At 64.3% G+C, this 23,741-nt stretch overlaps 1 protein-coding gene across 3 annotated transcripts; it reads left to right on the top strand.

The window, feature by feature from the left end:
- The first annotated feature begins 3,155 nt into the window (after window positions 1-3,155).
- On the top strand, window positions 3,156-14,850 carry SLCO4A1 (solute carrier organic anion transporter family member 4A1). Of its 3 annotated transcripts, XM_032878843.1 has the most exons (11): window positions 3,157-4,225; window positions 4,718-4,808; window positions 5,449-5,570; window positions 5,929-6,040; window positions 9,446-9,600; window positions 10,303-10,498; window positions 11,479-11,644; window positions 11,741-11,913; window positions 12,164-12,228; window positions 12,599-12,747; window positions 14,460-14,850. In XM_032878843.1, the coding sequence occupies exons 1-11, from the start codon at window positions 3,196-3,198 to the stop codon at window positions 14,622-14,624; spliced, it is 2,424 nt and encodes an 807-aa protein (XP_032734734.1). In that variant the 5' UTR covers window positions 3,157-3,195; the 3' UTR covers window positions 14,625-14,850. The 3 variants fall into 3 exon arrangements, with proteins under 3 accessions (XP_032734736.1, XP_032734735.1, XP_032734734.1); XM_032878845.1 differs by lacking the exon at window positions 14,460-14,850 and having other exon boundaries at window positions 3,156-4,225; window positions 11,887-11,995; window positions 12,599-12,715; XM_032878844.1 differs by lacking the exon at window positions 14,460-14,850 and having other exon boundaries at window positions 3,156-4,225; window positions 11,884-11,995; window positions 12,599-12,715.
- Window positions 14,851-23,741: the final 8,891 nt, after the last annotated feature.

Raw genomic sequence — 23,741 nt, 5'->3', positions numbered from 1 at the left:
TGACCAAGAGCCTTCCAGACCAGGCAGGGCAGCGGCAGGACTCCAGGCGTACGGACAGTTTGCAGAGGCTCCGTCCTGGCTGCCAAGCTGCCAGGGGACCGCACAGTGGGGAGGGGGCGCACGCCAGTCAGGCTGCTGACCAGAGCCGCTGGAGGAGGCCGCCCGGGAGGAGGCTCGCGGCCCACAGCTCCGAGGGCTGCTGTTCAGTTCTGAGGCACAGGCGGCGGCCACCAGTGCGTCATGCAGCTGAGGGTACCCCGGACTGGATTTCTGCCTTAAATAATGCGGCGCGCCGGCGTAAGCATCGTATGTTCACGTCCAAGACCCTCAGCAGTCGGTGCAGGGAAACTTCGCCACTGACTTGGAGCCGCACAGTGCTGTGCTCCTGTGGCTCCCGGTTTCTAAAGGGAGAACTTTGCTGTGGCCGTCCGTAGTCACAGAAGCCAGCTGCCCGGCCCCCTCCTGAGCCCTCGCTCCTGCAGAGGCAGGACCAACGGTTAGAGCCCAGTGTGCCAGGCAAGCCGGGTGCTGATGAGCAGGTGTCTGATGGCGGCTGGTGTTGCAACCACTTACTGGGGACACCGACCCATGAGTCGTTCCCACGGGCCCAATACTGACCTTTCACCCGCCACAGTCTGCGGGGGTTTCCCGGAGCTCCCGTGGCTCCCACGGCCCCGGCCTGGTTGAGGTTCCGGGGCTCCAGGGCCCGTCCCAGCTCTTGGGCCTGCATCGCGTGTGTGGTTTACGTGCAAGCAGGTGTTTGTGTGTGGGGGGTTGCAGATGGCCGTACGTGGGCGTGTGGGTCTGCACATGCGTGTGTGCACACGAGCACGCATCTAGAGGAAAACACACGGTGGTGCCGTAAGCACAGGGTGGCCTCTGGGCCTTGGAATCTGGGGTAACATCGAACCTTTGCGGTGCTTCTCCGTGTGCTGTTTTGGCAGCCTGCCTGAGCCATGGGGCTGGGTGGTGCTGGGGCTCGTGCTGGGGGCTGTGGTCTGCGGGGCTCTGCCGTGGTCGGGTGCAGATGTGGTGCGTGCTGGAGGTGGCCTCTGTGACCACAGGCTCCAGCAGCTGGGTCTCTGTGCGTGCGGGGCTGCCAGCCGGCCAGAGCTTCTTCCAGGAGCGGCCCCCCAGCTCTGCCCATGTTCGAACCTGCTGGCCTTGCGGCTCTGTGATAAGACCCTAGTGCTCTCATGGCCAACGGGGACGGCAGCCATGGAATTCTGCAGACACGCACGGCCTCGGCACTTGGCCGCAGGTAGCCTGTGGGGACCCGTGTCCGTGGTGAGCGGCCGGCTCCGGACACGGACACCGCGGGCTTGGTCCCGGTTCCTTCACTGCGGTGTCGGGGGGACGGCCAGTCGCACGCCCACAGGCTCTGAGGGGTCTGTTAAGCTCAGCGGCCACCTCCCCTCAGGCCTGTGGCCTCCTGGAAACCGGGCCACACGGGACAGCTCATGGCGTCCCCAGAGGCTGGTGAGTTTCCCACAGCCGCCAAAAAGAGCTCTGTGAACCGGGCGCTTCTCCCAGCGCTGGGGGCCAGAGCCTGAGACCAGGGTGTCAATGGGGCCGCGCTCCCTCTAGATGCTCCAGCTGGGGTCCTTCCGCGTGTCCAGCTCCTGTCCCCCCCACCCCCCGGCTTCCTCGTGGCTGTGTCCGCCCGGTCTCGGCCTCTGTTGTCATGCGACTTCTCTGTGTCTTGTCTACTATGGACACTTGTCCCTGGATTAGGACCCACCCAAACCCAGATGACCTCATTTCAACCCATTAATCACATCAGCAAAGACATTTCTTCCAAATAAGGTCACACTGAGTGTCTGGGTGCACCTGTCTTTTGGGGAGACCACCATTCGATCCCCTCCAGGCCTCTCCAGGGCCCAACAAAGCCGAGCGTTGCTAGGCTGCAGGAAGGAGCCTCTGCTGACAGAACGGGATGGCAGGAGCCCCTGCCGGCGTCCACCCAACACCCTGGACTGTGCACGGTGGGGGCAGGGCTGGCCTGGTGAACCTGGGTCTCAGGACACTTCGTGGTCCTGAGTCACCACCAACGGGGTCCCTGCCTTGGGCTGCTCCCCAAACCTCAGAGCTCAAGCCTGTGCTGTTTCCGCGGCTCCCGGAGAAGGGCTCTGGACAAAGCCAGGCTTCACACCTGCTGGGAGCCTCTGAGCATGAAGTGGCCCAACGCAAAGGGGGAAGGGTGTGTCAGAGTCCTGGGGCTGCCAGACAAAGGACCACAGACCCGTGGCTGAAACTCCAGGCCTTGACTATCCTAGCTCTGGAACGGGATGCCTGAGGGGGAGGGGTGGCCACGCAGGAGCCCCTGCTCCAGGCTCTGTCCTTGCTGGTGGACGGCGTTCTCACATGCTGTCCACCTGTGCGAGCGCCTGTGCCCAGGCCTCCCCTTTCCCTATGACCCCAGTCCCAGCGAATCGGGGCCCATGCTGATGGATTTCACCTCTCCAAAGGCGCCGTGTCCCCGCACTCTCATGGCTGACAGCTCCAGAGTGTCTCCTCCAGGGGGACACAGCTCAGCCCATAACCAGAGGTCACTCGGGGGGAAGTACGGTGGGCTTTGCAGAAGACCCTGGCGGAGAGGGCCCAGGAGCCGCGCGCCTACAGCGAAGGTCGGATGTCTTCTCCCACCGCGCGTGCGAGCGCGCTGCTGCTTGGTTTCTGGTGGGAGAACCAGCTGCCTGGGACGTGCGGAGGCAGCCGTGTACCCACGTCGGTGCTGCGCTTTCTGACAGGGCCCCTGGAGCCTCGGGAGGCAGGATTACCCAACCCCAGCCCAGGCAGGGCCCCCGGAACGGGGCTGGGTAGGGAGCGGCAGACAGAGGGAGCACGGGCGCCTTTTCTTCCTAACTTGTCCATGTCGCCGCACACGTGTCTCGAAGTGACATCTTGAAAACCTGCCGTGGCAGCAAGTGCTGCGACCCTGCTGCCACCCCTTCCCTCATTGCCCTCCAGACTCGACTAAAACGAGTGCTGGAAGCCTGTGAGTTTAATGAGGACCTGAGGCTGACAGCATGGGGGCCCTGTCCACCAGGGCGGTCCCTCCAGAGCAGCGAGCACAGCTCACACCCACCGAGCAGAGGCCACAGAGGACTGGGTGGGTCAGGGTGGTCCCGGGGCCACCACGGGCATCGACTGTGGCCTGGTTCAGGTGTGTGGGTCTGGGAGGTGTGGCCCTGGATGCAGGTGGGGCAGAAGGTCAGCCCCATGAGACTGGGGAGTGGGCAGCGGAGCCACCGGCTGCCCCGAGGGACCAGGCCCAGGACGGGGCGTGTTCTCTCTGAGATGTTGGTGTGGTCAAGCGTCCACGTAAGTTTTCTAACCAGAAGCTCTTCTCGCAGAACAAACCAGCCACTGGACTACCACCGGGAGGCTTCTGTAGCTGCCCCCTGCGCCCCCCAGGCAGAGATGCCTCGGCACTCGATGGGGGACAAGCCTCAGCTGGTCTTCCCAAGCCAACCCTCAGCCGCGGACGGCGGGTGCAGCCACGGACCCCCCAGCAGGCTGGCATCCCTCGGCTCACCCCGGAGCCACGGCGCCCTGGGTCCTGCCATGCGCAGCCCCCTGGACGCCTGCAGCCAGCCACTGTGCCCGCCACAGGCTGAGAAGCACGGCCCCCGGGCGCCCCCCGAGATGCGCTACGTGGCGGCCAGGCCGCAGAGCGCGGCGTGCGGCTGGGGGGCCTTCGCTCCCAGGTGCCTGCAGGCCTTCAACACGCCCCGCGGCTTCCTGCTCTTCCTGTGTGCGGCGGCCTTCCTGCAGGGCATGACCGTGAACGGCTTCGTCAACACCGTGGTCACCTCCATCGAGCGCCGCTTCGACCTGCACAGCCACCAGAGCGGCCTCATCGCCAGCTGCTACGACGTGGCCGCCTGCCTGTGCCTCACCTTCGTCAGCTACTTCGGGGGCGGCGGACACAAGCCCCGCTGGCTGGGCTGGGGTGTGCTGGTCCTGGGCGCCGGCTCGCTGCTGTTCGCACTGCCACACTTCACCGCGGGCGCCTACGAGGCCGAGGGGGCCGAGGGCGTGGGGATGTGCCGGGCCAACCGCAGCGTGGTGTGCCGGGACCGCGCCTCGGGCCTGTCCGGATACCGGCTGGTCTTCATGCTGGGCCAGTTCCTGCACGGCGTGGGCGCCACACCACTCTACACGCTGGGCGTCACCTACCTGGACGAGAACGTCAAGTCCAGCTACTCCCCGGTCTACATCGGTGAGTGCAGCTGCGGGGGGCATGGGGCAGGCACGTCCTCACTCCTCGCTGGCCACGCGTGGTCACGGGTGAGGCCGCAGGTGCGCGCGGGCCTTCCCCCGGGGCCAGGGTCAGCCAGCCCCTCGCTGTCCGAAGGAGCTGGGCCCGAGACTCCCGCTCCTGCCAAGATCCCCACGTTTACATGGAGTGAAGTTTCTGGGTTTTGGCCACGTGCCCACCACGTCCCCGCGTCCCTCCTGCCAGGCCAGGCTTTGCCAGGGACAGGCGCTCAGGGACATTCGAGGGAGACCAGCCGGCACCCGGGGCCTGGCCACACCTCGTCCGCCGACTCTGGCCTCCTCCTTTTCACTTTGGGCTCTGTCCCTCCAAGCGGCTCAGCAGTGCCGACCCAGGGACACGGGGTCCCGTCACTGCGATGGGGCACTGGCGGCGCTGAGCGGAGCCCCCAGCCCGCACGACGAGGCCCCTCCACAGCTCCTCCTCTCTCCGCAGCCGTCTTCTACACGGCCGCCATCCTCGGCCCAGCCGCCGGCTACCTGATCGGAGGCGCCCTGCTGAACGTTTACACCGAAATTGGCCGCCGGTGAGTGTCCTGACTCTGCCTGCCCCCAGGGACAGCATGGCGCCATGGGGGCCGAGGGGCCTCCCTGGCCTTTGGTGGACTGGGGGCCTGGGGGCAGGGACGGCGTGGCGGATCGGCGGCTCCCCGGAGCCAGGCGACACCGGGAGCCGTCTCTCTGAGGCCCAGTGCGGGGCGGCTGTGGACTTCTGAGCTGCCAGGGTGACTCCTCCCTGTGGGGGTCTCCCTGACGCTGGCCGGGCACCCCAAATTCAACCCAGTTCTGACAGACTTCCCAGAGTCAGTGCAGAGCCCGTAAGAGACCCCCCGTGGCCAATACCAGCCTCGGGTGCCGGGTGCCCGCAGCCTCCGTCCGGCCTGGCTCCACGACCCCGTCCTTGGGCGAGATGAGCCACTAGAACAGCTCACGGGACTCGGGAAGGTGCCTCACTCACTAGATGACCCGTTTATTAGACAGATTACAGGCCCGGAGCGGCCAGCTGGAGGAGGGCAGGTGGGGGGTGCGGGTTCCAGTCACTCCACACCCCACGGCCACCCACCTGGAGGCTTAGGTTTTCACGGACCCGCGTGCAGAAGGATGGCCGGCGCGGGTGCCCTGAGTGCCCGTGGATGGGACGCTGACCCCACGTGCCTCTCCTCACAGGACGGAGCTGACCACCGAGAACCCACTGTGGGTCGGCGCCTGGTGGGTGGGCTTCCTGGGGGCGGGGGCCGCCGCCTTCCTCACCGCCATCCCCATCCTCGGCTACCCCCGGCAGCTGCCAGGTGGGTGCGCCCCTCTCCTCCTCCTCTGGGCTGGCGGGGAACCCGGGACCGTCCGGGCGGGGCCCCCATCCTGCAGGGCTGGCCTGGCCCCTGCCACTGGCCACGGGCACCATCCCCCCGCGGCTTCTCCATGTCAGAAGCTCCTTCTGCTCCCCCTGGTCCTGGGGTGTGTCCTGCTGCTGGCTCTCTCCCACCTCTCTCTTCTCAGCCAGCAGGTCAGCGGCCACCGTGCTGCAGCCCCGGACCACATCTGTCCCTGCGCCCTTCATCCAGGGGACCTTCCCAGACCTGGGAGTGGGGAGGGGCTTCAAGCCACGCCCTCGGTCTCTGACTCCCCCTGACCTCTCTGTCCTTCCAGGCTCCCAACGCTACGTGGTCATGAGAGTGTCTGAAACACACCAGTTAGAGGACGGCAGTCACAAGGCTGCCAGCAACCCCGACTTCGGGAAAACCATCAGAGATCTGCCTCTGTAAGTCCCTTACGGGGGGTGATGTGTGCCTCTCATCTGTGTCCCGTGTCCTGAGGACCCTTGGGGAGGTCTGCACCTGCCACATCTTGAGCCCAAGCTAGGAGAGTCCGTGTGAGCCGTCCAGGGCCACGTGGTCAGCGCACAGATCCTAAAACTCCTGCATGACCCGGGGCACTTCAGGTCTCTGTCCCAAAATGGAGACTAGGGAGCAGCAGCCGGAGCCCTCCTCCTAGGGCTTGTCCTGTGGGAGCACCAGCTCCTCCCTCCTCTGTGTTCTCTGACCATTCAGGAAGTGTCACTTGCTGGGCTCCAGGCTCGTGCCCCCCTGTGCCTCAAGGTCGCTGAGGACCCTGGGAGGACAGGATTGTCCCCGGCTCTGCCCTCACGGCCCTGCACCGGCCCCTGCCCTCCTGTGCTTCTCCCTTCCTCCTTGTGTGTGACCTGGCCCGGCTTTGCGGTCCGCACATACAGTCGGGATGGAAGATCCCTGGCCTGCTCTGGTCTCAGAGAGATGCGGGTCGGCGGCTCCTGGCTGCCCAGCACCCCTCTTCACGGGCCCAGGCATTTTGTAGCAGGCCTCTCCCGCGGGTGGGAAAGGAGCCCCCTGGACGGTGGCCAGCCTGGGTCCTCGGGGTCACTGCATGCTGCCTGCCCCTCCAGGACTCCGGGGCCTGAGCTCAGGAACAGTCGTGTCTAACCAGCCTCAGGGGGCTGGGGGCTCTTAGTGGCGGGAATGAGTCCCTTTTGCCTGTGTTTGCCATGGCGATGTGAAGGGGTATCAGGATCAAAAGTGGCCTCCGGGGAGGGCCCCACGCTGTCCACTGTCTGCTGCTTTGCTTCCCTCATGCAGAGGAATCAGGGCTGTCCTGCTACGGGTTGGGGGTTGGTCCCTGACCCATTTAGGGCTTGGTTCTCCAGCTTCCCACTTCCTGTGAGACCAGCATAGCGTTGCCCACTCCTGAGGGCGCCCCCAGAGCAGGCTGAGCTGGCCCAGGGCCGCAGGGGCCAGGGGTACGAGACCGTCTGTGTGGGGCCAGCCCAGCCAGTCTGCCCGCACCGGAGCAGAACCTCCATTCCCTGCACCCGGCGCTGGGGCCCCAGCGGGTCAGAAGCCCCGGGGATGGCGGCCGAGAGGTTTGTGCCCAGGCTTAGCTCGCCAAACCAGCTATTGGTAAGACATCCTATTAGCTTCACAGGATGAAGAGACTCAGATGTGTGCACGCCACAGGTGGGAGTGGCCTCCTCCTCGAGCCCAGCCGAGCGCCCCAAGCCTGGGTGGGTCTGAGCAAGGCCCGGGGAGGGGACCAGCCCAACCCAGGGCATCCCCCACACCTAAGAGCCCAGCAGACGAGGTCCGGGGCCGGGTCAGGTGCAGAACCCAGCCAAGCCCCTGTCCCCCAGCACCCACTCTGGGGGCATCTCCTTCCCTTCCTGGACGTGGGACCCAAGTGCCAAACAAAAGAGAATTGTTATCAGTCTTCAAGCCTGAAAATCAATTTTGCTGAGAACCAGGGTGGGGGATGGCGCCGGGGTGAGTGTGAGCACCGCCCCCTGTGAGATGCCGGGCCCAGGGGAGTGTCTGTCCTTAACTCCCTCCTGGCCGCTGCTCCAGGCCTCCGTGCAAAGGCTAATCATAGCTTCAGGTTCCAACGTCCAGTTTACTGTCAGCCTGCGTCCTAAAAAGAGAGTTTGAGCATGAAGGTGTTTGCAGCTGCTGTGACAAGTGCACTGAGATGAGAGTGCCCATCTCCCGGCTGGCGCAGGGGTGACCAGAGGCACCCCTGGAAGCTGAGTCTCTGGGGCTGGGGCTCCCGAGGACAGCACTGGCACCTGCTCTCTTCAGAGAACAGCTCTGAGCTACAGGCTTGAGAATTTCAGCCCAGGGGGGCCACTCAGAGCTGCCCCCAGCCGCAGTTGGATGGTTTCCTTTATGGCCACAATCTGCTTTTCCCTCGGTGCAGGAGTGAGACGGCCCGGCGTGCCAGGACCGGGGGCTCCAGAGAGACCTCTGCCCCCAGCCCACCTCGCTCACCAGCCCCGGGGTCAGGGACAACCGTACCCGCAAACACCTTGGGGCCCTAGTCCAGGCACCTGCTGCTCAGTGGCCAGATGGCTGGGGACGGCTCAGGGAGTCGGGACAGGCAGGCGGGAGGGCCCCCCACAGAGGCTGAACGTCTTTACTTCCAGCCCCCACAGCTGGGATTTCCATGTTTTCCGCTCAGAGGAAAGACTCTGTAAGGAGTCTCTCTTGTTCTGTGCCAGTCTTTTTTTTTTTTTTTAAGATTTTATTTATTTATTTGACACGCGGAGATCACAAGTAGGCAGAGCGGCAGGCAGAGAGAGAGAGGAGGAAGCAGACTCCCCGCCGAGCAGGGACCCCCCCCCGATGTGGGGCTTGATTCCAGGACCCCGGGATCATGACCAGAGCCGAAGGCAGAGGCTTTAACCCACTGAGCCCCCCAGGTGCCCCATTCTGTGCCATTCTTGACATTTCCTCGGCAGTGATCAGCACACTCAGGCCCTGCTAGGCCTGAACCCCAAGATGCAGAACCCCAGTTTAGCTAGAGCAAGTGGACCTCAAAGAAACTTGGTGTCCATCCCAAGGCCAGGCAGTGTGGGGCAGGCCTCGGTGCCCAGCCCGTCCTTCGGCAGGGACATGGGGGTACAGCAACCAGAGCTCACACCTGACACTCACAGAGTTGGCCACAGTGAGACCTGAGGCCAAGTGTCCCCCAGGGCCATGCAGGGGTCCCACTCCCTGTCCACAGCGAGGGAGTGAGGCCAGCTTCCCTGGGGAATCAGTGGGTCAGGTCTGGGGGGGCAATGCCAAGATCCTCCCTCGGGACCCGGCAATACCGCCCCCACCAAGTATGCACCAAGAGGAACAGGGGGACCGGCCATGTCCACCCGGAGCCTCCTTGGAGGGGCTCCTCTGTCCCCCCTTCTCCAGGGCTGGTAGTTGGGAAGGGGCCCCACCCCCCAGTGCCCATTCCCTTTCCGTGGGGGCCTGGCGAGTCCTGGACGTGGGACGGCACCTCCCCCAGCCCTCGGCTCCTGGTTCAGGCCATCTGCCTGGGTCGTCACAGCTGCCCCGCAGGTGACTGAAGCATGCACTTGGGGTCTCCCCCCACTGGAGGGGGAGAACACTGATAAGGCTCTTCCCCAGTTTAGCAGCTGTTTCCTAGAGCCCGTTCCTCACCAGCCAAAGCCCAGCCTCACGACCTCTCTCAGTTTCTCTGGGATGAATGCAGAGTGGTCACAGCTCACAGCCCATTCCACTCCCCTCTCAGACCCAGGGCCTCTCTATACTCAGGTGGATGGGACCACGGCCCCCGGGAACAGTACTTCCACACACCCTGCTCTTGCCCACTTTGACCCTCTGTCTCTTCTCTCTTCTCCATCCAGCTCCATCTGGCTCCTCCTGAAAAACCCTGCATTCGTCCTGCTGTGTCTGGCTGGGGCCACCGAGGCTACGCTTGTCGCCGGCATGTCCACCTTTGGCCCCAAGTTCCTGGAGTCCCAGCTTAGCCTGAGCGCCTCAGAAGCTGCCACCTTGTTTGGTGAGAACACTTGTGGCATCTTGGAGGGTCCTCTGCCTTGTCGTGAGTTCTCAGATGGGTGAGGGGTCTTTGCAGTATCTTTGGGAAGTCCAGCTCTAGCGTGTGGGCTCGTGGGGCCTGTGGTCCCGCAGGGAACGCCCCGGGAGCAGGAGTGGGCCAGTCAGTGGTGCCGTCACGTGGACCCGATGGTCCTTCCCGAGAGGTGGGGGTGCCGACTACAGCGTGCCCGCCAGTTCTCTCGGCAGACCCTCCTGGAGGGGATCTGCTCTGGGGGGGGGGCAGCTTGTCTGTGCTCCCCCCAGGGCCTGAGCCTTCATCGTCCCTGGCTCACTGCAGAAAGGGTTTAGGCGGTGGTGCCCCCCTGAAGAGCTGGACACTCGGGCTTGGCCATGCCCGTGAGCCTGGGTGGGCCAGGGAACACGCTGTCCTGGCCGCCCCATCAGGCGGGCAGGGGCCATTGGGCTCTCCTCCTCCCAGACCTGCCCTGCCCCTGCGTCCTTCCGCCTCCAGGTGGCCGAGTGTCCTTCCTGGGGTCCCAGGACCAAAGCTCCCCCAGCGGCCCCCATCCAGCGGCTGCTGCATGGACAGATGGACAGCTCTGGGCCTCTGTCTCCCCGCCCGTAGCCTGGGGACAAGAAGAGCCAGTGGTTGCCGGCCCCGTCCTGCACCCCCAGGACCACGCTGAGCCCCTCTCTCTGGCAGGGTACCTGGTGGTGCCAGCAGGCGGCGGTGGGACGTTTCTGGGCGGCTTCCTTGTGAACAAGTGCGGGCTCCGCGGTGCGGGTGTCGTCAAGCTGTGTGCGCTCTGCACCCTGACCAGCCTGCTGGCCACCTTTGTGTTCTTCGCCCAGTGCCCCAGCGCGCCCGTGGCGGGGGTCACGGCCAACTACAACGGCAGGTCAGGGCCGGGCGGCACTGGGGGTTGGGGGAACCTGTCGGGGGCACCAGTGGCCGTGAGGGATGGGGAAGGTGGGGTTGGCCGTTGGTCACTGTTCGAGAGGGTCACAGCAGCAAGACATCGGCTCACGGTCACTCAGAGACAGCCCAGCGTCAGCCCTTAAGAAGCCCTGAGCCCAGTGTTCTGGTCTGGAAAGTGAGACCGTGATTGCCCAGCTCCCCTCCACGTGTGCACACGGAAAGTGGCCCAGGGTCAGCTCTCACGTGTCCCCTGTCATAGGGATGTGAGAGCAACAGCCCTCCGGTGGCCCTTGGGGAAGAGCATAAGCAGGTGTGGATGGCCTGCCGTGGGCTGGGCGGGCCCCTCCCGGGGTTTCCTGCCGAGTGGACAGGTCGCGCAGAGCGCAAGCGTGCCGTGGTGGGACGGTCCTCTCGGGGCTGGTGGAGAGGGACCGGCTCCACCGCCGTGTCCCCCCACGAGGGCTCTGCCACCATGGGAGGGAGGCGGGAGCTGGGCCTGCGGCTGGCGGCAGGTTATAGTGCCCGAGGGCAAGCAGGAAGAACCAGATGGCGGGATGGTGTTTCCTGTTTGAGTGGAAAAGAGGAAAACGTCTGTGTCCGTGATCGCTGCTGTGTGTGCACACCCCTATCTGTGCAAACATGCGGCCGCGGCCTGGGGGGCTGGCGCCACAGCGGAGGGCTTTGGCCTGGGTTCTCTCGTGGTGTTTGTGTTCCGAGCCCCAGGCACACACTGCCTCTGCTGTGACCAAGTCAGGGACGCGCACGCGGCCGGGGAGTCGCAGCAGAACAGGGCGTGGCGCGTGTGGCGTGAGCGTTCCCAGCGATGCCGCGTGTGGGAAGCGCCTTCCTCGGCTGGAGCCCATGTGGCCGCCTGGACGAGTCCTGAGGCGGGACACCCCCCCCCCCGCCCGCCTCCAGTGCCAGCCCCCATCCCACCGCCGCCTTGTCTCCCGCCCGCAGCCCCCTGCCCGAAGGCCACCTGGAGCTGACGGCCGCCTGCAACGCCCTGTGCGCCTGTCGCCCCGAGCACTACAGCCCCGTGTGCGGCTCCAACGGCCTCACCTACTACTCCCCCTGCCACGCGGGCTGCCCCGGAGAGGCAGCGCCCGGCGCGGACGGCCGGAAGGTGAGTCCGGCTGCTGCCCGCGAGCCGAGGGCGCCGCGCTCCGGGAGGGCCCCTGCCCCTCCCTCCGGTAATCTGCGCTATTGTTGCGCTCCCCAGGTATACCGAGACTGTAGCTGTGTCCCTCAGAATTTATCCTCTGGTTTTGGCCATGCTACTGCAGGGAAATGCACTTCAACTTGTCAAAGAAAGCCCCTCCTTCTGGTTTTCATATTCGTTGTAATTATCTTTACATTCCTCAGCAGCATTCCTGCACTGACGGCAACCTTACGGTAAGCCCCGGGCCTGGGTTTCTCTCTGGTCCAGAACCTTCCCTTGCAGCACGCTGCAGTGGAGCTCTGCAGATCCCGCAGGGTACGTGCGGGGCCCCACGAGCGCGAGCTGCCTCTGTGCCGGGTTTCCCACCCCGGGAGGCAGTGACGCAGCCGGGGGCTGGGCCAGGACCTGGCTGCAGGCGTGGGGGTGTGACATGGTACACCGCCACCCTCCGCTGAGTGCTGATGCTGCTGTCTTCCGTTTCAGGTGTGTCTGTGACCGGCAGAGATCCTTTGCACTGGGAATCCAGTGGATTGTGGTTAGAACTCTAGGTATTGTGCACTGCGTTGTGGAGTGATACAGTTGCACAGTGTGTTCACTGCACAAGGGCACCCACCATGTGTCTCCTCACCTGGCTGGTGTGCATCCCAGGTGGCCTTTGCCCAGTGAGCGAAGGACGCCATTCCCTAACAGTCCACTAGAGGGACCCATGGTCATTGATTTGCCCAGAGGGTGGCTTCTCCTTAACACACAGGGCACAGAGGTCCCCCCAGAAGGGAGCTTTGAAGCCCACTTTGCACCCCTGAGATCACTGAAGACCGAGGCCCCCTTTCTGAGAACCCACACAGTCGGGGTCTCGGTGTGGCCCGCCTGCCCTGCCTGCCCGGCGCATGCCCAGGACTGACGGGCCTCTCTTTGCAGGGGGCATCCCAGGGCCCATCGCCTTCGGCTGGGTGATTGACAAGGCATGCATGCTCTGGCAGGACCAGTGTGGGCAGCAAGGCTCCTGCTTCTTGTACCAGAACTCGGCCATGAGCCGCTACATGCTCATCACTGGGCTGGTGTACAAGGTGAGAGAGGCGGCAGCTGGCCCGCGCAGCCCCGAGGGAGCTCCAGAGTCTGCTCCAGGAGGCCGAGTGTCTTCTCCAGCTAGCTCAGGGCTCCAGGCGCCCCACGGGGGCCTTTCTGCAGCTCAGACCCCCTGCTCGACCCTGCCGGGCTTGTGTCCAGGAGCAGGGTCCTTTCCAAGTTAGAGCAGTCGTGGTTGGGGCCACCAAGCCGGGCTGCTGGGGACACTCCCCGGCCCCACTGTCCGGCCTTCACCCCACAGCTTGGTGGGCAGCCCTGGGGCTCCGGTCAGCTGCGGCTCTGCAGAAACGAAAGCCAGCTTGTTGTGTGAGTGCGTTCTGGCAGGCCTGTTCCCGGCTCGGCAGGGGCGGCCTGCTGGGTCCATCCAGGAGCGGCTCCCTCTTCGTCTAGCCTTCCTGGGCCTTAGGCTGCTGTCCCTCTCCTCAGCTCGACCCCGTTAGGAGAAACTCCTGCTGGGACCCTTGGCTCACGATGCCTGGGGACAAGCGTATTGTTAATAGTTTGAATTTTGCCCGACTGGAGGAAAAGGCCCAAAACCTTCAAACTAACGGGAAATGCTCAGGCCAGTCCGTAAGGGCGTTTTGATTTCCTTCTGTGGGGGGAGGGCTGCTCCAGGGTGCTCTTGCCTCGAGCTTTTCTCCAAGGGCCTTGAGGATGCTGGAGGCTCCTCAGGCCCCTGGGTTGATGTCGCCGGGTGTGAGCAGGGTTTGTGCAGCTCTGGAGGTCAGCACTGGTCAGCTGTGAAGTCACACCCGGTTCAGGGGGCTGCTCCTTGCTTCTGTGCCCTGTGGTCCCTCTGCCCAGAGCAGCGGGCCAGACCTGGGACGTCCATCCACCCAGACAACCACACCTGGGCGTCGGCACGAGGGCTGGAACGTCTGGGGTAGTTTCAGCCGGAGGAGCAGACAGGTTCTTGCGTCCCAGCCGGTCACCATCCCAAAGTGGAAGCGGCTTCAGGCCTGTCAGGCCGAGTGACACTCCAACAAGCAGCATGGGCGTTCCCACTGAAACCCGGCATTTACACGTTAAAACGCACGCGTGTACCCGGGGGCCAGCTTGCGTGCCCAGTGCCCTCCACGTGGGAGCCCTGTGGGGCCGTGAGCTCCGTGCGCCTGGGGCCTGGTAAAGCAGCCTCGGCAACGCTGAGCGAGGGCCACAAACGCGGGGCTGAAAACTGCAAATATTTACTGTTTCCTTGGCTCTAGAGGTCAGAGGCCCCACACCCACAGGGGTCCGTTCCCTCAGGGAGCTCTGCTGGGGCGGCGGGTGGAGGTGGGGGAGTGATCTGGGCTGCGTCTTCTCGGCCCCAACCCCCGGGTCACGTGGCCTTCTCCTTGTGTGTCTCCTTGTTCCTATAAGGGCACCTGGCATGCCAGGTGGACACACCCCAAATCCAGGGTGATTTCATCTCAAGATCCTTAACTGAAGGGACATCCGCGAAGACCTGTGTCCAGCGGCAGGTTCTGAGGATCGGGGCTGGGGCATCTCTGCTGGGCGCCGTTCAGCCCCTGAAGCCCTCCGCCTCCTCTGGGTCCTGCTTTTAGTCAAATGGTGTTTTCGTTCCCTCACCACGAGCATTGGGGTCCTCACAAGGGTTCTGCAGGGAAGCAGGGTGCTCATCAGACGGGGTGCCCGGGGCTAGGGCGGGGCGGGCCGCTCTGGCGCGGTCCAGTGAGCTCCTCCTCTCCCCCAGGTGCTGGGTTTCCTGTTCTTCACCACCGCCTGCCTCTTGTACAAGTCCCCCTCGGGGTCTCCCGATGGCCTGGCAGCTTCTCTGCCCAGCCAGTCCTCAGCCTCGGACAGCCCCGTGGACCTCCAGGGCACCCGCTCGGCCCCGCGGCTGCAGAGCGACGTCTGACGGCCCACCCCTCCACCCACGGGCACTTCCCAAGAACGCTGTGGGATTTCTCCCCAGAAGGGCTGGCCCCTCACCGGTTGGTCCCCTTCCGTTCTGAGGACCCCCCAGAAACCTCCCATTGGATTCCAGGGGTCCTGAGCTGGTGGCGGACGCGTGTGAGTCACAGACACCAGGGAGAGAGCAAGCAGGGCACGTGGAGAATGGCACACCTCCGGCCCAGACCCGGGGGACCCGGGTGACGGTCCCTCCAGCTCAGGAAGGACCAGGCCCAGCAGCTATTCCCTTCCCACTTCCCGCCCCGTGAAGGACACAGCCACGAGCCACTGAATTTCCCCCAACACGTCAGAACCATCTCTGCAACCTTACCTGAGCTGCTCCTTGTAGAAGATGCAAAGTGGCCTGCAGGCCTGGGCGTGGCTCCCGGAGGTCACCGTCCTGTCCCAGAGCCTGGGGAGCAGCCCCCTGCCCCCACCTTCCCCACGCACATGGGCCTTATGCGTGGCTCCATCGAAAGCACTGGATGAAAGAATGCTCTGGCCCCCGCCGCGGGGCTGACCGACGGCCGCGCTTCCCAGCGGCTTCTGTCCACGACACCCTGCCAGCCCGCCGGGCCTGACGTCCCGGTTCCTCCTGAGAATGGGGTACAGGTGTGAGGCCATCCGCAGGGGTGTGGGCCCGCGGGAGCCACCTTCTCGGGGTGTCCAGCCAGCTCCCCTCCCGTCCTCAGAGCGGCAGCGGGATGGGAGCTCGGTGCGTAAGCAGACATTTACGGACCCGTGTTTGGCATCAGCCCGTGCGCAGGGTTTGTTTCTGACCCCAGTGGCGCCCTCAGTAGGCTCATGGGAACGCGGCCGCAGGTCACATGGGACTTCGCGGAGTGTCTGTTGGCGGGTGTCCTCAGTTAAAATGATGTGTGTATAAATATATTTTAATATTTAAAACCTATCTCTCGGTCCAATATGTTTTGTTTCCATGAATTTGCAGAGTTCGGTGGTTTTATATGTGTTTCCTGTGGGTTTCTGTGAGTCGGGCTCTCCAAGTCCGAGGGAGGCTGGCCCCAAATGAGCGCTTCCAGGTCCCGAGCTCGCCTGGGTGGGCATCTCCCCTCCCTCACTGTGACCCCAGAGTCCCCTCCCTCCAGAGTGCAGCCTCCGGTGGGTGGGCCTGAGTCCTCAAACCAGGGCCCTACTTTCTGCCACTTTCCGGAGCAGCCCAGAGCGCCAGGACTCAGACCAGGACGGCTGGACACAGAGGTTAGTGCAGGAGAAATGTGTGCATTTCTGTGTGAGAGGCGGGGAGACCCAACGCCCCCCCGGATCACTTTCTCCCTGAGTGTCCAAATCTGAGGGAGCCGTGACCACGTGGGGCGATGGCCTGTCCACGTCGTCTCCTAGAGAGCCGGCACGTGGCCACCACGTGATCAGCAGACACACCCTGGAAGAAGCCATGGCGGACGCCGGCAAGCGGTCTGGGCTCTGGCGTTCCGGCTGGAGGTTTGGAGCGGCCCCTGGCCCGGAGTCCCCACAGTGTCAATGGCAGGAGCCCCTCGAATCTCATCCAACAGGCATGACGGGGCACCTCTGCCCCCGTGTCTTCTGGGGATGGTCTGTGACACCCGGAGGACCAAGGCCTCGGGGATCCCGGGACGTGCCCTGCCTTCCCCTGGTTGAGTTCAGGCACCTCTGGCTATGACTCCTGACCCCAACACCAGCCCCTTCCAGGAGGGTGTCAGGAACCCAGAGTCCACAACGATGGCTGGTGGGTCCCGGGGCGGGATGAGCGTGGAGGTGTCCTGGGCTCCAAGCCTGCAGACGGGGCCCTCTCTTCCTTCCACACCCCACATTTCTGCGAATGTGAGCCGGATGCCAGTCCTGCTTCGGGTCCTGCCCCGGCCACTTCCATCAGCCAGGAGCAAAGGGGCCTGAGTTGAAGGACCCAGAGGCTCCCTGGCCTCCGGGACCACACTTGAGAGTTGAGCACCTGCTACATGCCAGGCCCTGTGCTGAGCAGCAGGGAACGGGGGGCGCTGCCCAGAGAGATCCCGGCAGCGAACCCAGGCTGGCGGAAGGGCCGCAGGGGGCAGGGACGGACAGCTCAGCCAGGGTGTTATGATTTCCCGCTGGGTAGTGCCCCCATGCCCTCTCCTGGCAGGGCAGGCCCTCAGACCCCCTTCATGGGGAGGGACGCCAGGCACCTGATAGGAAGGGATGCTTCTGGAGTCCCTCCGTCCTGTCCCTGCCTGTGGACTGGGCACTTCCTTCAACTCATACAAACAGCTTTATTGGAATATGAACCACACCCCATGTAACTGACCCATTTCAAAGGAAACTCAGTGGTTTTCGTCTCTTCACAGAGTCGTACGACCACCCCGCGGGCAGCTAGAACGTTTTCATCATGGCGACAAGAACGCCCCCCCTTAGCCGCCACCCCCAGCTCCCCGCCCCGCTCTCCGTGGCAGCCATGAATCCGCGTTCCTCTCTAGCTGTCTGTTCGGGCGCTCACTGCGGGGGACCACACATGACCTGGTCCTTCTGTGTCTGCCGCGGCCATGGGGCGCCACCACACGGGAGTCTGTCCTGTCCAGGGTGGAAAGCTGGTCCGCTACGTGGATGCACCTCCGCATGTTGGTCATATTGTCTAAAGGGGAAACAGAGGTCCCTGGCCCCTCCCAGCCATTCCCAGGCTGAAACACAACGTGTTGATCACTTTGGTGTTGGAATTAGGATGCCGTCCTCCTGAAGGACTGACCACGGCCATGCTGTAGCGTTCTGAGGGACCCGTCGCCGGGACGGGCTTGACCACTGCATCCATGCCAGTCCACATCTGCTGCACCCCCGGCCGTGAGGTCCCCAGGATGGGGTCTGCCAAGCTCACCTAAGTGACCACTGGGCCAGGCTGGCCAGGGAAGGGCGTCCGGGGGCACAGAGCGTCCAGGAGTCAAAGTGCAAGGGCAAGTTTGGGGGGCGGGCAGAAGCTTCCTGGGATGTGATGTCTGCACGCATTTCACAGGGGAAGGAGGGAGCAGGGTGCCCGGGACCAAACAGTAGCCGGGGCTGGCGGCAAGGCCGGCCACGTGGCACTGGAAACCCCGGCATTGTTCAGGCAGGAGGCAAGATGGCAAGGAGAGGCCAAAGGGACAGGAGTGCCAGGTCAGCACCAGGGTGGGGTCCCACTGCCAGCAAGGCACAGCACCTTCTGTCGGGGAGGAGCACATATCAGACGGGGGAGCCCCAGAGGGCCCAGCCCTGCCAGGGCCAGACCCCAAGGCCCGCCCCTTCCCACCCTGTGTTCCCGCAGCCCAACTGAGGGTTGGGGCAAAGGGTCAGCTGACTCCACAGGCTCCATCCCACTGTGGGAGCCACGTCCCCTGGCCCCACTGCAGAGGGCGGGGAAAGCTGGCCACATCCCTGCTGGGGGTTACACCAGCCCCTGCAGAGCCCTGTAGTGTCAAAGCTCCCAGGGGATGGTCCCATGCAGGAGGGATGAGCCCGGGACCCAGGCCTGGAGTGCACCTGGGAGAAGCCGCTTGCATGCGGCTGGGGGGAGTGAGGGCTGGGGCGAGAGTCAGAGGACGGGGGACACTGGGGGAACATGGCACCTGGCTCTCTGGGCCGGGCGCTCGCACACAGGGCTCACAATCACGTGTCCCCATCTGCAGGCGGTTGGAATTGTCCGTTTTATGGAAGGGGAGCCTGAGGTTCTGAGAAGCCTTGTGATGTTCCCGGAGGCCTCATAGCAATACAGTGGCCGAGGCAGGTGTCGCGGACGGCTCTGTCCCCCACATTCTGATGCTGAAGGCTCGGCCCCAGTAGAACGGTTTCTGAGGTGAGCCCCACAAGGGGCATCGGCCCTCTCTCCCCACCATGGGAGGACCCAGCGGGAGGGTGGCCTTCTGCAAATCAGGAGAAGAATCCTCACAGGCTCCGGCCACAAGGTCCCACCCACCCCCCTGCAGGGAGGATAGAGGCAGGGAGGGTTGGGCACAAATATCAGATATCCGTTCCTGAAATGCCACAAAGGAAGAGGCTAAAAGAAGCACAGGAAAGGTGGAAACCCGCCAATGTCCTTCCACGTGGGACCGTTGAAGACGTCACGACGGAAATCCCTACAGCAAAAACTTACAAGGTAACTCTGTGAATGGACAGTGACGCCAGCCGTGGACACATGATGGGTGAGGACAGCAGGTCAGGGTATACAGGGTAGAGGCCTGATGGGAACAGGGCGGGGGGGGGCAGACTCCTGGGCTGCCAGGGCTGGGGCAGCACCCATCTCCCGGGAAGGTCCCAATGCTTCCACAGTCATCTGTCAGTGGCCTGGGAGACCCAGCACCTCGCAGCATCCTGGGGGATGCCCCATCACCAGCCATGTTGGCCAGAGCCCCAGGGCAGGGGGGAGGCTACCCTCAGCCCCCAGAGTGTGTCTTGGGCAGGGGGGAAGCTGCCCGTAGCCGGGGAGGGAAGTGGGCAGGGCTCCTGGGTCCCAAGCACCAAGCCCACCCAGCCTTCCCTGATTCCAGGCATCCAGTCTGGGGTTGGCGGGAAGCTACAGGAGTTGGGGGGCCTATGGGGCCTCTGCTGAGATCTGGGCCATCACCCCACTGAGTGGCCTGTACGTTTATATGCATATGTGTGCTCACAGGTCCATGTGCACGGATGAGCGTGCACACGTGTGCACGTACACACACTCACTTCTAAAGTGCTCTCCCGGTGGAGGGTGGTTCAAACCTGATCTTGGTTCTGGCACTTACATGTGTGTGACCTTGAACACGTGATACTGAGCCCTGCCTCAGTGTTCCCATCAGCAAACAGGGCCCATACGGGAACCGGCCTCCCCAGGGCAAGGAAGAATGGGTCCATCTGGGCGGAGCTCTGAGGACGCTCCGCCACCGATTCCTGGTTGCTCCAGAGCCCCAGGCAGCTCCTTCTGGTCGGGTCAGAGGCTAGTGGCCCCCGTGGCCCGGCTGTGCTGGTGCACGGGACCTGGGGCTTCGCGCACACTGTGCCGCCCCTGGGGGGCCCCTAGGGCACGGACGCGAGGCGTGGACAGCAATTACTCTGGGCCCTCGTTTACACTCGGGTCTATTCTAATTGGCAGCAATCAGAAACGCGCGAGTGCTGGCCGTGGACGCCAGTCGCGGGCGGAATCCGTGGCACCCACAGCTGGCTCCCACGGGTAATCGCGTTCTGCTGTGTTTAATTCCTGGCTGGATGGTTCACTGCTCGTTGTGCGGGGCCCACAGGGGCCATGGAGGAACCGCCCTCCCGACCGGAGGGAAGCCGCCTCGGGAGGCTTCAGGGGTGGCGGGAACGGCCACGACGGCAATGAGGACGACGAAGACAAAGCGAAGGCGCTATGACATCGGCTCCATAGCAACTACAACTGGGCCTTTCAGCCTGGGATGGTGCCCTCTGAGCCCCAGCACGCCCTCGAGCCTGGGCTGGCCACGTGGCCTGGTCTCACAGGGACAGGCCTGGGGCAGACCCAGTGCGTTCAGAGACGTGCAGTTCTGGGGTGTCACTTACCCTTTCCGTGGCCTCGGTCTCCCCACCCATGAAATGGGCGTGAGGCCACTGTAAGGGCTTCTCGGGGTTTATGAAGACAAGGGTCCCCAGGTCGGTGCTAAATGCCGAGGGCGCGCTCATCGGATGCCTGAAGCAGCCCTTGCCCTCGCTCCGCGGGTGGGAATCGGAGGCCCTGACAGCCGGAGAGCCAGCCCGCACCAGCCGGGGTCCCAGAGACTGACACAAGGGGAACGTGTGCGTCTGTGCGGACGTCCTGTCGCCGGGGCCAGGAGCCCCGCCGTCTGCCGGCTGCAAGCGTGGGCCCGGGAAGCTGATGAAGGAGTTCCCACGGAGTGCCACAGCCCGAGCCCCCAACCAAGGGCAGAACAGACACCCTCCTCCACTTTCGTTCTACTCACGCCCGCAGGGGATTGGACGAGACCCCACACTGAGGGGCCAACTTCTTCCTGAGTCCCCGGGAACGCCCAGAAAAATGTGTCATCCGGGCTCCCGGGGACCACCAGGTTGACAGGTGACGTGAAAAGTCGCACAAGCCTGCCAGGCTGTGCCGTTTCTTCCTTGAACCCCACGGCCCCCAGAGCACCCGTCCGCGGAGCCGGCTTGCAGCCCCACACGTGCACAGGAACCAGGGGGGGACCCGCACTGAAAGGCGGAGCCCGTGGCCCTCATGCCCCGGGTTCAGAGTCTCTGGGGAGGGCCCAGGCCGCTGGGCTGTCCTCACGGTTCTGACCGGGGTGAGCGCTGCCCTCGCTGACACTGCCTCAGACCTCCTGAGCCCCTCCCAGGAGTCACTGCTCTGCTGGAGGGCTGGACCGTCAGGCCGTCACTGCCCCTGGAAGGAACGAGTCAGGAGCCCGGTGGGCCCCAGCCTGTCCTCCGCGCGGACACGGGTTTGTGCTTCTGCTAACGCCGGACTTCACAGCACACACAACCCTGAGGCCCGCCTCCCCAGGGAGACAGCGCAGCAGGGGCTCAAGCCCTGGGGACCCAGCAGCCCCTCCAAGGCTAGTGGGTGGTCTGGCCGGGGCCCCCAGACTGGGGCAGAGGGGACACCTCTCCCATCCTAGCAGCATGGATGGGTTGGGTGGCAAAGTCGCCGCAGGGGCGGGTAGGGCAGAAGGGGTCCGATGAGGTTGGACCTGCTCCCCAGAGACGGCCCCACAGGGGCAGCCTCCCGCACAGTCCCTTTCTGCCCTCTGCGGTGGCCTCACGCTGGCGGCATCTTCTTGTTGGGTGTCAAGGATGCAGAGGAGGAAGTCAGGAGGCCACGAGGCCCGGTGCGTGCCTCACCCCGACCCCGGAGGCGCACAGGCGAGAAGTGCCGGCCCCTCACGCCCGGCTCGGACAGGACGGCACGTGCGCGTGCTTGTCTCCGTTTCTTTCCTTCGTGGCGTCTTCCCCTGGGCGGCTTCGTTCTGCATAAGAAGACGGCGTCCCAGGCATGCAACACTCACCGCGCGTGTCTGCGTGTCCGCGTGCTGCTGGGGTCCGCGGGTGGCGGTGAGCAGGTGGGCTCGGGGGAGGCAGAAGCCGCGGGATTTTCAGCGGGGCGGCGGCTCCTTCAAGGGTGAACGGGATTTCCCTCCCCATGGACTTGCCCATCCCTCCCGGTGGACTTGCACCTGGGCGCAAGGGGCCGGCGGCCTGCCTTCCCCTCAGGACAAAAACGCACTTCGCCCCACCCCCCCACACCCCCCCACCCTGCGCCCAGGCTGCGCACACAGAGGGGAGCAGCGGAAACCCCGGGACCAGACTGATGGTGAGGGCTCTAATGAGCCCTGCTCCAGCCCAGGAAGCAGCGGCCACAGTGTGCGGAGGGGGGACGTCCTCCTCGGGGAGGGGCTTTCCGGGACAGGCTTCCCCTCTTCCCCCTCCCTCCTCCTCCCCTTCCCTTCCTCCTCTCCACCTTCCTCTCCTCCTCCTCACCCCTCCTCTCCTCCTCCCACGCCCTCCTCCCCCTTCTCCCCACCCTTCCATCCCTCCTCCCTCCAGCCCCCACCCTCCCCTCCTCCCACTCCTTCTCCTCCTCCCCACCTGCTTCCCCTTCCTCCTCCCTTCCTCTGTCCTCTCCTCCCCCACATCTCCTCCTCCCACACCCTCCACCCTCCTCCCCATCCCTACCCTTCCAGTTCTCCCCCATCCTCTGCTCCATACCCTTCACCCCTCCTCCCCCTCCTTTCTCCCCCTCCTCCTTCCTTCCCCCTCCTCCCCATCCTCCCCTCCCCTCCCTCTCCTCCTCCCAGTCCCTCCTCCTTCTCCCCACCCCTTTACTCCTTCTTGCCTCCTGCCCCCACACCCTTCCCTCTCCACCTCCTTCCTTTCCCTCCTGCCCCGCCCCCGCTTGCCCCTCCCCCTTTCCCGTCTCTTCCTCTCCCGCCTCTCATCCTCCAATTCCTCCCACCCTCTCCCCAGTCCCAGCCCCTCCACCCTCTTCCCCTTCTCTCCACTCCTCCCCCTCCTCCCCTTCCTCCTCCTCCTCCCTCTCCCCCAGGCTGCAATTGTAGGGCTGGTAAGTGGGCCTCTGGGTGTCCCCAGGGCCACCTCTGATCTCTGATGGCAGCACACAAGATGAGCACTGAATGAAGACAGAGCTGTGTCGCGGGTAGTGTCTTTCGGGGCCACATGCCCGGTTACCTCAGCCCAGTGCATCTGCTAGTGCACCTTTGTGCTGGGGGTCGGCGGGCGGGGGGGAGCTGCAGAGCCACTGCTTCCGGGAAACAGAGTCCCAGCTCAGGCCACAGGTGACGTCCTGAGAACTCCGGACTTGACTGTGATCCCCAAGCGCCCAGCTCTCTCCTCCCACTTCTCTCCTCACAGCTGAGAAGCTGCCACCCCCCAACCCCTTTACCAAGGACCGCTGGGTTTCTCCCTCCTCTGACGTCCCATCCTGTCCCACAGCTTCCCAATGAGGCAGTATCTGGGCTGGGGGTGGGGAGGGAGGTGAGGGAGCAAAGTCTCTCGGCCCCTGCCCCGAGGGGCTCCAGGCCCGCACACCTTCCCTGCCTCCCAGATGTCACTCCCAAGGTTTTGTTTACTTTTCTAAAAAACTACCTTGTCAAAAGACAGAGAGGGAGAGAGCCCATCGAGCTGTAGCAGTCGTTTACCTGCCGGTCGGAGTTAGTTTCAGCTCCTCCTCCAAGGGCAGCTTTGGGTGACAGGCGGGAGGGGAGCAGGTGGCCGGGGACACAGGGCCACACAGGGCAGGCAGGAGGGAGGCTTGTAGCCACAAGAAAAGTCCCCACAACAGGTAGGGACCTCTGCAGACAAATGTCTTCATATTACTTCCTAATTCCGGTGGCCTCTGGCTCAGCCTCACGGGGCTGCAAAGGCCCATGCAGACGACGGAAGGCTGCTAGCCACATGCAGAGAGTGTGCCGGGCCCTTCGTCAGCCAGCAGACGCCCGCCAAGCATCTTCTCAATGCCGAGGCCGAGGTCGCTGCTGAGGACAGAGCCGTGGCTGGCACAGGGGGCCCCCAGTCCCTAGGGGTCCTCCACCCACACAGGGTACATGTGGACACCTACCGAGTGGGGGGCTGCGGAGGAGGTGCCCCGTGAGTCAGGGGGCCTGTGGAGAACAAGAGTTTGAGCTGAGAC

The sequence above is a fragment of the Lontra canadensis genome, unplaced genomic scaffold (assembly GCF_010015895.1).
Source record: "Lontra canadensis isolate GAN:19392208 unplaced genomic scaffold, GSC_riverotter_1.0 scaffold65, whole genome shotgun sequence".
NCBI classification, from domain to species: domain Eukaryota; kingdom Metazoa; phylum Chordata; class Mammalia; order Carnivora; family Mustelidae; genus Lontra; species Lontra canadensis.
Note: the sequence above shows the minus strand (reverse complement) of the source record. Positions and strands in the feature narration are given on the sequence as shown.

Excerpts from the sequence above, each read along its gene's own strand:
- SLCO4A1 (XM_032878843.1), top strand. The coding sequence starts at position 3,196 with ATGCAGGTGGGGCAGAAGGTCAGCCCCATGAGACTGGGGAGTGGGCAG. Across the intron at positions 9,601-10,302 it reads AGAAGCTGCCACCTTGTTTG|GGTACCTGGTGGTGCCAGCA; the intron begins GTGAGAACACTT and ends TCTCTCTGGCAG. Across the intron at positions 12,748-14,459 it reads TCACTGGGCTGGTGTACAAG|GTGCTGGGTTTCCTGTTCTT; the intron begins GTGAGAGAGGCG and ends CCTCTCCCCCAG.